At 43.2% G+C, this 13250-nt stretch overlaps 1 protein-coding gene across 1 annotated transcript in view; it reads left to right on the forward strand.

Moving 5' to 3' along the window:
* The window catches only part of SEC22A (SEC22 homolog A, vesicle trafficking protein), a 34388-nt gene extending 21138 nt beyond the window's left edge, over positions 1-13250 (forward strand). The window contains exons 6-7 of the mRNA XM_044978526.1: positions 188-253; positions 12359-13250. Of these exons, the coding sequence (XP_044834461.1) occupies positions 188-253; positions 12359-12559 (267 nt within the window). The 3' untranslated portion in view covers positions 12560-13250. The remainder of the gene's footprint in view (positions 1-187; positions 254-12358) is intronic.

Raw genomic sequence — 13250 nt, forward strand, 5'->3', positions numbered from 1 at the left:
TTGGACCCTCCTAACTTCATTCTGTGGAGAGAGAAATAAGTGGTGCCTTCTAATTTCTCCACTGTAGTTTTGGTACAGGAGGTAATTCTAAATTTGGATTATTTTTAATTAGAGCTAGAAGTTATTTGTGTACACCATGCATATCTTGTGTATTTACTTTTGTTGAAATATGCTGTTCTTTTCACAGAACGAGGGTGAAGATTTCAGTTATGTCATTGCCTTTTTCCTTGGAACAGCAGCCTGCTTGTATCAGGTAAATTCTTCCTGCTGCATATTGCAATAGTCTTCAGAAGCATTATTTAGTCGTGTACAAATATTATCAAGTTTTGTTAAATATTGTGTATATTTGAATGGATTGACTTTAACAGTAACCTCTGCTCTTATTTTGGTGGTGATGAGAGATCACAGCATAGGTTGATGCCTGTATCCTTGATTCTGGGCTATTGTTTTCTGGGATTGTCTTTTCCCAGTTAATCAAGAGATAGGGATGTGTTTGTCTCCTTCCGGAGGCTGATATTAGGATTGCTGTATGATTCAGCATCATAGAATCATAAAAGTTAAAGATGAAACTGACATTTTAGGTCCCTTTTTTCCATCTTCCTGGGCAAATACAGGTTTTGTTCCTACAGTGTTATTCCCAGGTTAGCTTGTAAATGTCACAAGGGACAGGGAATCCTTCACTTCTCCAAAATGACTATTACACAGGCTAATACATCTCACCATCTGGAAGTTTTCCCTGATACGCAGTCTTCCTTTTCCTCTCCTCGGTGTTATCTCACTGTTCCTCGTTATACAGTCTTTCTAGCCCACTAAGTAGTAATCCTCCTTCTTTGATATTTGTGCTCTTAATATATTGTTACATTTTTAGCAAATCCCTCTTCTCTCTTAGTTGCTTAGCTAAACTATACATAATTAGCTCTCTGTCTTTCCATATAAGTCAATTGTCACAGTCCCTTCATAAGCATTATGGCTGTTCACTGAATTCTCGCTAATTGTTGCTTATCTGTCTGGTATTGATGAGCCCAAAACTAAATGCACTATTTTTGGGATTATCACCTCACTGCTTCATAACATAATGTGTGTTCAGTCAGAAATCTCACTCCCTCTTTTGCTGCTATATCACATTGCTTACTTGTACGTAATTGCTGTAAACTCCAATCCCTTCCATAGGTGTCTTTCAGCAGCAGTCTAACTGGCCCAGAATTTACCTCTGTGATCTCAACCTGTCACTTGTCTAGTTCAGCTGTAGTTTCTGTCCTTTCTTTTACAGGACACAATTAACCTTCATACAGTAACTCTTGTTTAACATTGTAGTTATATTCCTGAAAAATGCTACTTTAAGTGAAACAATGTTAAGCAAATCCAATTTCCCCATAAGAATTAATGTAAATGGGGGGGTTAGGTTCCAGGGAAATTTTTTGCTAGACAAAAGACTGTGTGTGTGTGTGTGTGTGTGTGTGTGTGTACACACACACACGTATATGTTTTAAACAAACTAATACTGTACACAGCAATGATGATTGTGAAGCTTGGTGGAGGCGGTGAAGTCAGAGGGTGGAAGAGGGTAGGATATTTCCCAGGGAATGCCATACTGCTAAATGATCTAGCACTTGGCTGAGCCCTCAAGGGTTAACACGTTGTTAATGTAGCCTCACACTCTACAAGGCAGCACGAATGGAGGGAGGGGAGACAGCATGGCAGAGAGAGACAGAGACACACACTGTGTGAGTGTGAGACGCACATTGCCCCCTTAAGTACGCTGACCTCACTCTAAATACACTGCCTTTTTAAGTAGGTAAGTAAGCTGAGACAGCAGCTGCTGCCAGCAAGCTCCCTCTGTCCTGAGCCCTGTCGTGTGTCCCCCTCCCCCGTGGAGATGGGGTAAAGGAGTGGGGCTGGGGAGGGTGTCATAAATATAGAGAGAAGAATAGCATAAGATCCCTCCTTGGCAGCTGTACTCAATTGCCTTACCTGTAAGGGGTTAAACAGTTCAAATAACCTGACCAGAAGGACCAATGAGGAAAGAAGATGCTTTCAAATCTGGGTGGAGGAAGGATTTGTTTGTTTGTTCTCTTTTGTTGTTCCCTCTCTGCATGGAGGGAAAAGCCAAACAGGCACATCATCTCCTGAAAATATACCTGGAATAATCCATCTAAAGCCACAGAAATTGTAAGCAGGGAAAGGAAATGTGTTAGGTTATCTTTTGTTTTTGCTTGTGAATTTTTCCTATGCTACAGAGGTAGTTTTATTCCCGTTTTTGTAACTGTGAAGCTGAGCCCAGAGAGGAATCCTCTGTGTTTTAAATCTTTTTATTACCCTGTAAAGTTACCTTCCATCCTGATTTTGCAGGTGTGATTCTTTTACTTCTTTCATTATAATAAAAGTCTTCTTTTAAGAACTTGATTGATTTCAGTGTCCTGAAGACAAAGGGTCTGGTCTGTGCTCACATTGCCAAGGCAATTAGTTGGTATATTATTCTCAAGCCTCCCCAGGAAAGGGGGTGAACGGCTTGGGGGGATATTTTGCGGGAATAGGGATTCCAAGTGACCCTTTCCTGAACTTTCGTGTAAATCACTTGGTGGTGGCAGCAATACCATCCAAGCACAAGGGAAGGAATTGGTGCCTTGGAGAAGTTTTAACCTAAACTGGTAGAATATAAGTTTAGGGAGTCTTTCATACGGGTCCCCACATCTGTACCCCAGAGTTCAGGGTGGGGGAACCCTGACAGAGGGGGACACCCTGACATTAGCACCCCTCTTCTCTCTCTCTCTCTCTCCACCCCTGCACAGCAAGCAGGAGGTTCCTGGGAGCAGCTCCAAGGCAGAGGGCAGGAGCAGCACATGGCAGTGGTGGGAGGGACAGCTGAACTGCCCGGCAACTGATAGCCTGCTGGGCGGCTGCCACACAGGGAACTTGGGGGAGCTGATAGGGGGGCTACTGGTCCACCCTGGTTCTAAGCCCCCACCAGCTAGCTCCAACGGGCTGCTCCTCCTGCAAGCAGCGGACAAAGAAGACGGCTGCCAAACAACGTTATAAGGGAGCATTGCACAACTTTAAATGAGCATGTTCTCTAATTGATCAGCAACGTAACAACGTTAACTGGGATGACGTTAAGTGAGGAGTTACTGTATTAGTGACATCTCTCTAGCAGATGTCTTTTTACAACTTGAGTGCTCTTCTGCACCTGTTGATTTTTCATCAGTGCCTACCTTAAATAATCTCCCCACAAACTTTGTTGTTTTTCTATGCCAGCAGGCTGGTTCCATTTTGGATAAGGTGGAGCCGATCCCTTCTGTAGAGGGTGCCCTTCCCGCACATAAATTTCCCAATACCTCAAAATTTGAACCCCCTCTTCTTTACATAATCTTCTTATCTGTGCATTGCAACAGTGGAGTCCCGCCTCTGCCCCCAGCATACTTGCTGACCCTCTGCATGATGGAACTGGAAATGTTGCAGAGAAAGTGTCCCCAGAAGCTCTGGATGTATAACCCTTTTCCTAGTAGTCTAAATTTAATTTCCAAGACTTCTCTCCTATATCCGTCTGTGTCATTGACCAAAATGCACTTAGCCCTCTTTGCTCCCCAAATCCAGTGTCAACGACATGGCATGTTTAAGACTGTCCTGGCATGGGAGTTATTTTTTAAGTCTAGATCAGGGGTCTGAAACACGCGGCTGCCCGCGGAGTTATTTTCTGCGGCCCGCCAAGCTCCCTGCCTCCCCGGAGTTATTTCCTGCGGCTGCCAAGCTTCCCTCACCCGCCGCCCCCCCAGCGCACCGCGTCCCCACTCTGCCTACTTCCAGGCACTTCCGGCGGTGCTTAGCGCTTTCCAGGAGGGAGTGCAGAGGAGCGGGGAGCCGCACTCAGGGGAGGAGGCGGAAAAGAGACAGGAAGGGGCAGGGATTTGGGGAAAGGGTTGGAATGGGGCAGGGAGGGGGCGGAATTGGGGTGGTGACTTTGCGGAAGGGGTGGGGCAGGGGCGGGGCCTCATGGAAGGGGTGGGGTGGGGGGACTTTTGTATCTTTATATGAAAAGCTGTCAGTCATGCAGCCCTCGGGCCAGTGTACTAGTCCCCATGTGGCCCTCGTGATTTGAGTTTGATATCCCTGGTCTAGATGTTGCATGAAAGCGCATTGCATTGCTGTTCAGCCACAGGATTGACCTAATGTTTTACATTTTGTTCAGTTAATACTTTAGAAAAAATGCAGTTTATTAATTTACAAGAAAATGGTTACAGTCAAGTTGTACAGGACAAAAATTGGACCTAAAGGGAATAGAAATTTTTAGTCCAACATTTTAAACTAATCACTGTGCTGCCAGAAAGATTATACTTTACTAACTATCGCTTAGCAAAGAATAAATGCAGTGTGGCTCTGTATCTGTGTCCAATCTTTGGGTTTGAAATGCAGCTGCTCCCGCTAGATCTAGAATTCTAGTTATGTAATCCTAAATACCAAAAAAAACAGGAGTACTTGTGGCACCTTAAAGACTAACCAATTTATTTTAGCATGAGCTTTCGTGAGCTGCAGCTCACTTCTTCGGATGCATAGAATGGAACACACAGACAGGGGATATTTATACATACAGAGAACATGAAAAGGTGGAAGTATGCATACCAACAGGCAGAGTCTAATCAATTGAGATGAGCTTGCTTGCTTGCTTGCTTGCTTGCTCATCTCAATTGATTAGACTCTGCCTGTTGGTATGCATACTTCCACCTTTTCATGTTCTCTGTATGTATAAATATCCCCTGTCTGTGTGTTCCATTCTATGCATCCGAAGAAGTGAGCTGCAGCTCACGAAAGCTCATGCTAAAATAAATTTGTTAGTCTTTAAGGTGCCACAAGTACTCCTGTTCTTTTTGCGGATACAGACTAACACGGCTGCTACTCTGAAACCTAAATACCAAGAGTCCAAGTAGAATTCAGCCATGCAAAACAAAATTCTTCAGCCTTGTAATAGATATCAGCAACATATAGGTATCATTGACTGGCAAACCAAGACTCAAAATAATAATATAGAGGATGTATCAAACTTAAAAACAAAATGCAGTAGCTCCGAGTAGTTTTTAGGCAGATGAAGGAAAAAAACAGGACCCTAAAACAACTTCAGAATCAGCTGTTTCAGCCATAGCATGAAGGGTCTCTCCTTGGCAGACTTTACCACATGTTCTTTAAAATCTCCAACTCCTCAAGCAGGTGTGATCAGCATTTCTGTTCGTTCTTTAAATGCAAATCCAATAACGTAAAACTCACATATATAGTTTGGTCAAGAAGTATCCGTGAACTATTTGCATATTAATTCTGATTTTGAGGCACACTTGACATTGTATATGTCTATCCTCAGATATGCTTTTCCAAGAAAAAACTTCTATTTTTCATTTTCCTGAATCCAGGTTGCTCATGAATCCAAGATTTGACTCTGATTTCCCAGCTCCAGCCAGACTAAAAAAATCTTTAGTTTGTCCCTCAGTGCTGCAACTTTGATGAAGCAGAAGCACTGTAATATTCAGAAAGAAAAGTAACTGAGGGGTTAGGGAATCAATAATACAGCCAAGAAAACCAAAAGTTTCTATCCCAATAATGGAAAATTAAACCTAGTATCTGAAATGTTATCTGGTCTGCTTTGCATTATTCTGGCTCGCTCCACAATCTTGTAGCCGCCTTTTGAAGTCTCGGTTTCCCCCAACTATAAGTCTCAAGAACTGACCTCAAGCCATTTCTTAATAGGTATAAAAGCTTCCTTTCTCTGAAGTAATATAGGGAAGCCTTCTCACAGGAGCACATTCTGTAATTGACATGCAAAACAGTTCCCTTAAAACGCACCAACACATGAGTTTCATTACATTGCTTGTTAGAGTGACATGTTAAAATCACAGTGCCTTGGCCTTTTGACTGCTGTTGTTTTGTAAGGGGCAAATTTCTCCCCATCTCAAAGTAGGAAAGGGATTGCTGAAAAATTCAGCTCTGCACATACAGCAAGGCAACGAAACTTGAGTAAAAGCCTCCAAGTTTATGGAGCCTTGATCAAAAAGCACACTTACATTATTAAATATAGTTACTACATTTGTCATCCTATTTTTAAACCCTTTGTTTTCCTTGATCATTTGAGAGAAGCACATCCTGATGGCTTACTCTGTTCTTTGAAGCTGTCACACTCAGCTCTTCAGATTTTATCACATGGCGAGGTGATTTCATGAAACGAGCTTGATTCTAATTGCTGATTTATTGGTACATGTTAATTGTCTTTTAAATATAACTTTTAGAACCCTCCCCAAAAATAGACATTAGGTGCTGTACTTGAAGATACTCCACATGTTCAGAGGAAGCCAAGCTGTTCTCTTGATCCTAGTTTTACTTCGGAGTATTCAGCGGTGGCTCCAGGCACCAGTGCTCCAAGCGTGTGCCTGGGGCGGCAAGCCGTGGGGTGCACCCTGCTGGTCCCTGCAAGGACGGCAGGCAGGCTGCCTTTGGCGGCTTGCCTGTGGGAGGTCCGCCGGTCCCACGGATTCGGTGGCAATTCGGCAGCAGGCACACCGAATCCGCAGGACCGGCAGACCTCCCACAGGCAAACCGCCAAAGGCAGCCTGCCATCCGTGCTTGGGGCAGCAAAAAAGCTAGAGCCGCCCCGGGACTATTTTTGTTCTGTTTCATAGGGAGGATAAACAAATGTCTTAATAAAGGGGCCCAGACACTATGGTGATGGGCACTATAAGGCCTGGTCTACACTGGGGAAGGAGGGGGGAGATAGAGCTAAATTACGCAACTTCAGCTACATGAACAACATAGCTGAAGTCGACGAACTTAGATCTACTCACCGCGATGTCTTCACTGTGATGAGTTGACTGCTGCCGCTCTCCCGTCGACTCTACCTGTGCCTCTTGCAGCAGTGGAGTACAGAAGTCAACGGGAGAGCGCTCGGGAGGTCAATTTATTGTGTCTAGACTAGACACGATAAATTGACCTCTGCTGGATCAATCACTGCCCGCTGATCCGGTGAGACATACTCTAAGATAAAGCAACAAGTTAGTAAAATATCCAACAGAATAAAAAATAACCCAGTACATTGTATTATCCAGAAGCAATCATGTAATTCCTGACTTTCTTTGGAGAAACTTAAAAAATAAACACTACCACTATCCGTCTGTCAGTATTGTAATGCTAATGACAATTAAGGCAGAGAATAGTGCTAAATTATTGTGATGGTGAGTACTGTAGAAATCCCGAAGGCAGGGCACATGGCAAATGGAAATGGAGAAAAGAAATAGAGAAAAAAAAAGTTTGGCCAGAAGCTGAGTGTATTTCGGAGAATAGAGTGAATGAAAATAGTACCTATGGGAATGTACCTTTTTAAGAAAGAACTAAACGTGGTAAAATTATCCAAAATTTAGATATTGTACAAATAGGCTTTTTACAAAACATCCTCTTGCACATGTTTGCAACCAAAGTTCTCCTAGTACAGGAGAACGGAAAGTGAAAACAATAGAAGACAGTTGGCAGTTTTTCAGAGAGACATTATTAAGGGCACAAGAGGAAACATTCTCTCTGCATAGGAAAGATAGGAAGTATGATAAGAGACCACCTTGGCTTACCCAGGAGATCTTCAGCAATCTAAAAATTAAAAAAGAGTCCTACAAAAAGTGGAAACTAGGTCAAATTACAAAGGATTAATGTGAACAAATAACACAAGTATGTAGGGACAAAATTAGAAAGGACAAAGCTCAAAACAAGATCAAACTAGGCAGAGACATAAAGGGTAACAAGAAAACATTCTACAAATACATTAGAAGCCAGAGGAAGACCATTACTCCATGAAGGGGGAAAAATAATAACAGAAAATGTGGAAATGGCAGAGGTGCTTTAACGACTGCTTTGTTTCAGTTTTCACCAAGGAGCTTGGTGGTGATTGGATGTCTAACATAGTGAATACCAGTGAAAATGAGGTAGGATCGGAAGAGGCTAAAATAGGGAAAGAACAAGTTAAAAATTACTTCGACATATTAGATGCCTTCAAGTCACCAGGGCCTGATGAAATGCATCCTAGAATACTCAGGGAGCTGAATAAGGATATATCTGAGCCATTAGCAATTATCTTTGAGAAGTCATGGAAGACAGGAGAGATTCAGAAGACTGGAAAAGGGCAAATATAATGCCCATCTATAAAAAGGGAAATAAGGACAGCCAGGAAATTACAGATCAATCAGCTTAACTTCTATACCTGGAAAGATAGTGGAGCAAATAATTAAGCAATCCATTTGCAAATATCTAGAAGGTGATAAGCGACAGTCAGCATGGATTTGTCAAAAACAATTTGGATCAAACCAACCTGATAGCATTCTTTGACAGGGTAAGAAGCCTTGTGGATGGGGGGAAGCAATAGACGTATATTGACTTTAGTAAAGCTTTTGATACGGTCTTGCATGACCTTCTCATAAACAAACTACGGAAATGCAACCTAGATGGAGCTACTTTAAGGTGGGTGAAAAACTGGCTAGAAAACCGTTCCCAGAGAGTAGTTTTCAGTTATCAGGCTGGAAGGGCATAACAAGCGGGATCCTGCAGGGATCAGTTCTGGGCCCAGTTCTGTTCAGTATCTTCAATGATTTAGATAATGGCACAGAATACACTTATAAAGTTTGCGGACGATACCAAGCTGGGAGGGGTTGCAAGCGTTTTGGAGGATAGGATTAAAATTCAAAATGATCTGGACAAACTGGAGAAATGGTTTGAAGTAAATAGGATGAAATTCAATAAGGACAAATGCGAAGTACTCCATTTAGGAAGGAACAATCAGTTGCACACATACAAAATGGCAAATGACTGCGGAAAGGGATCTGTGGGTCATAGTGGACCACAAGCTAAATATGAGTCAACAGTGTAACACTGTTGCAAAAAAAGTGAACATCATTCTGGGATGTACTAGTAGGAGTGTTGTAAGCTCTACTCTGCTCTGATTAGGCCTCAGCTAGAGTATTGAGTCCAGTTCTGGGGGCCACGTTTCAGGAAGAATGTGGACAAACTGGAAAGAGTCCAGGGAAGAACAACAAAAATGATTAAAGGTCTAGAAAACATGACCTATGAGGGAAGATTGAAAAAATTGGGTTTGTTTAGTCTGGGAAAGAGAAGACTGAGAGGGGACATAAGTATGTAAAAGGTTGTTACAAGGAGGAGGAAATTGTTTTTCTTAACCTCTGAGGATAGGACGCAACGGGCTTAAATTGCAGCAAGGGAGGTTTAGGTTGGCCATTACGAAAAACTTCCTAACTGTCAGGGTGATTTAAGTACTGGAATAAATTGCCTAGGGAGGTTGTGGAATCTCCATCATTGGAGATTTTTAAGAGTAGGTTAGACAAACACCTGTCTGGAATGGTATAGATAATTAGTCCTGCCACGAGTGTAGGGGACTGGACTAGATGACCTCTCGAGGTCCCTTCCAGTTCTGTGATTTTATGAAAATCAGTAGAAATAAAAGTATGTGGTTTAGTTGTAGCCATGTCGGTCCCAGGATATTAGAGAGACAAGGTGGGTGAGGTAATATCTTTTTTTGGACCATCTGCTATTGGTGAGAGAGACAAGACCAGAAGAGGGGGATTCAGGAAAGATTTCTTTCAGGATGGGGTCCCCATAGAGTAGTTGTTTGATACCCCATGTGGGTTCCATTGTTGGGGGATGGTGACAACTATGGGTGTGTGGGTGGAGGGGATTTATTTCTGTTCTTCAAACAACCCGCCAACCTCTCCTAGCTCCTCATCAAAAGCAAGCTCCCCACAGACCAGGACACCATCTCAAAGCCACACCAGGCTCTGCCAGAACAACATATGCAAAATCTGCAGACATATCTCCACTGCTACAATGATCAACACCCTCCACAACACACCTTTCAAGATCCATGGGTTCTACACATGCCTATCACAACATGTGGCATACCTCATCCAGTGCACTAAATGCCCCAATAACAATTGTGTGGGTGAAACCAGACAATCACTACACTTTCGAATAAACTCACACAGGAAGATGATAAAAGACAAAAACACCATATCACCTGTGAGTGAACACATTTCACAAAGCGATCACCCTGTATCTGACCTATGAGTCCTCATCCTCAAAGGAAAGCTGCACAACACTTTCAAAAGACGAGCCTGGGAGTTTAAATTCATAACTTTGCTAGACACTAAAATCATGGTCTTAAAAAAGACACTGGCTTTCTGGCTTATTACAACAATCTGTAACCCACTAACCCCCATTTTTGTCCTATAATTACAGGGGTAAGTCACCTTAAATGGTCCCTTAGAATATGTGCTAACTACTTATGATAAACTATGTGTTCGACCTTGTATTTAGCTGTGACACTCCGAGTTCCTTTCCCAGACCCAAGAAAGAGCTCTGTATAGCGCGAAAGCTTGTCTCTCTCACCAACGGAAGTTGGTCCAATAAAAGATATTGCCTCACTCACCTTGTTGCTCTAGAAATAAAAGTGCATGTGACAAGTCTTTTTTGTACCAGATGAGAGAGATGCAAAAGGTCAACAAGTAGCATAAAGCTTTTTTAAAAACAATTCTTTCCAAAGAAGATTTTCTAGGGATTCGTCCTAAAGAAAAACCTCTTAGATCAAAATCAGTCTTGACCACTGGAGCCATGGCTTGATATTGATCTAGAGCAGTGGTCTCCAACCTCTTTTCATCGTGCACCCCTATCAGTAAAAAAAATGTTGAGCATGCACCCCCAAATTTATGTGTAAATTATATACATGTACTACTCTACTAATATATTATGTACATTATAAAACATACACAAAAAATAGAAATTAAAAAAGGATGAGATAAAGATAAAAAATATTTTTAAAATATTATTTCATTTTATTACCGGTACAAAAAAAACCTTTCTGCGCTCATAAAAAAAATATTTTTTTAGTGAGCGCAATGTGACTGAATACGCTTCATTATTGCTGAACACCTTGGGTTAACACTTTGTGGTACAGTGATTCGAAGGGCTGGGTGAGGGTGTGGTGTGGGGGTCTGGGAGGGAGTTAGGGTGCAGGAGGGTGCTCAGGGTGTGGGTGTGGGAGAAGGCTCAGGGCTGGGGCAGGCAGGAGGTGCAGAGAACTTACCTCGGGCAGCTCCTGTTTGGTGCAAGGGCGGCTGCGTGCAGGTGGGTCAGCGCAGCACCGTCCCCGTGGCCGTGATTCTGGGACCTCTCCCCCCTGGGCAGGCAGGGCCACCCGGAACACAAGGGCTTTAGGGACTGCAGGGCTCTGGGCTAAGGGGGCCCCGGTCTGCAGCCCTAAAGCCCCTTTCAGAATACGGCCCTGTGAGCATGGGCCGGGTGACTCAGGAGGAGCAGGGGCCGCCATGCAGGGAGCCGCTGGAGAAAAGCGGCGCTTTCCCCTTCAAAGCGCCACTTCTCTCCAGCTGGCTTTGAAGGGGAAAACGCCACTTCTTTCTGGCCACTGGAGGACTCAGGGCCGCATTCTGAAAGGGGCTTTAGAGCTGCAGGCCAGGGTCCTGGGGCCCCCTTAGCCCAGGGCCCTGCAGCTCCTAAAGCCCTTGCGTTCCGGGTGGCCGGGCGGGGAGGCGGCAGCTTCCCCGCTCGCTCCCTCCTCTGGCTGCTCTTTTTTTCCCCTGTAGCTGAAGTTGCATATCTTATATCGACACTCCCCCCCCCGCCCCTCCCTCCCTAAGTGTAGACCAGGCCTTACAGTTGTGAAACCAGAATGCAAATATGCATTTGAATCTCCACAGTAATCCTACCACCTTTTAAGGATTGGGGTGTGTACAAAGGGAAACGCCATGTGCTGGGTAAAGTAGCGCATGGGGGCTATTTACAGCTCCCTGAGTTTCCATCTCCCATCCCATTGCAGGTTAAGCAGCCTGAGATCTGTTCTACCTTGTGCCAGCTAGCAATAGCTGGGGTGTCGCCCGACTCCCTATGCTAGTGACTACAAGGAGTGAGACCAAGGGGACAGTCTACCAGCTTCACACCCATATTAACTCCCCAATGCTGAGGGATTCCATCCAGCAGGGGACTTAAGGAGGCTTCTGTTTCTTGTGCATTGCCTGAGTGGCATAGACAAGCCAAAACATTTGTTTCTATTGCCACTTTCGTTATTGATAATGAGCAAATATGATGAAGAAATCTTCCTTGAAGAGAGAATAATGGAAGCAAAATTTAACTTGTTCTGATGCTGAGCACTGTTCACTCCTGAAAGCCCATTTAACTTAACTTAGTACCACATTTACCTACTGAATTAAAAAAAAACAGTTCTACATGGTTCATTTCTGTATCTACGCAATAGTTCAGTGTGATTTGTTAGCAGAAGTAATTTTCAGTGCACTAATCAGTCTTTGTGTTTTCTTCTTTGCAGTGTTATTTATTTTTATACTGCACAGGCTGGCGGAACGTCAAATCCTTCCTGACTTTTGGTTTAATCTGCCTATGTAACATGTATCTGTACGAACTGCGCAATCTCTGGCAGCTCTTCTTCCACGTGACAGTGGGAGCATTTTCAGCATTACAGATACGGCTAAGACAACCACAAGGGAAATCCCCAGATTACAATGTCTGACCCAAGTCCTGGGACCTCCCAAGGCAGTCTCAGTCCACCCATGGTTCCCTCTCAGGAATGAAAAGCTTTTCTCCAAAAGAAGAAGTTGTTTTGTTTTGTTTTTTTAAAAGATCACCGTAAGATGCCTGTGGACGTTTGTGACTTGAGCCCTTAGACTTCTCCTTGAAGACTGAAGACACACACAATACAGGATTAGTGGCGGAAAATGGGTCCTATCCATGCAGAGCATTGTCCCTTGAGGACAAATAAAAGTTTGGAGGACTTGACTGATGATAGCAGGAAAAAGCCTCCTTCAAAAGTATGATAATGGAAAAAAAAATATATATATACAGGGCATGTTCTGCATATCAAGTGAGTGCGCCAATTCCAAAATCAGTTTTGCCTTTGTGAGGCAGTAGTATAGGCTAAGATGCTATTGCATATTAGCAGACTATATTTGGAACGAGAGAGTTACTAAATGTGAGCCTATTGGATTGCACATTAAATTTAATGGAATGTGTGTATGTGTTTTCTTAATTAAAGCCTAACCTGGAAACCATCTGTTTATGGGGATTAGCTCCTTGGTCCCAGTGGCCTTCCATCTAGTGCTGAGTTAACTTAAATATTTTTCTCTGTATCATTTGTTTTTAATGATCTTTTGAAAGTGACCTTTATGGACAAGTTTTATTTAAGTAAATAACCTACAATTCTG

Source organism: Mauremys mutica, chromosome 10 (assembly GCF_020497125.1).
Source record: "Mauremys mutica isolate MM-2020 ecotype Southern chromosome 10, ASM2049712v1, whole genome shotgun sequence".
Classification (NCBI taxonomy): domain Eukaryota; kingdom Metazoa; phylum Chordata; order Testudines; family Geoemydidae; genus Mauremys; species Mauremys mutica.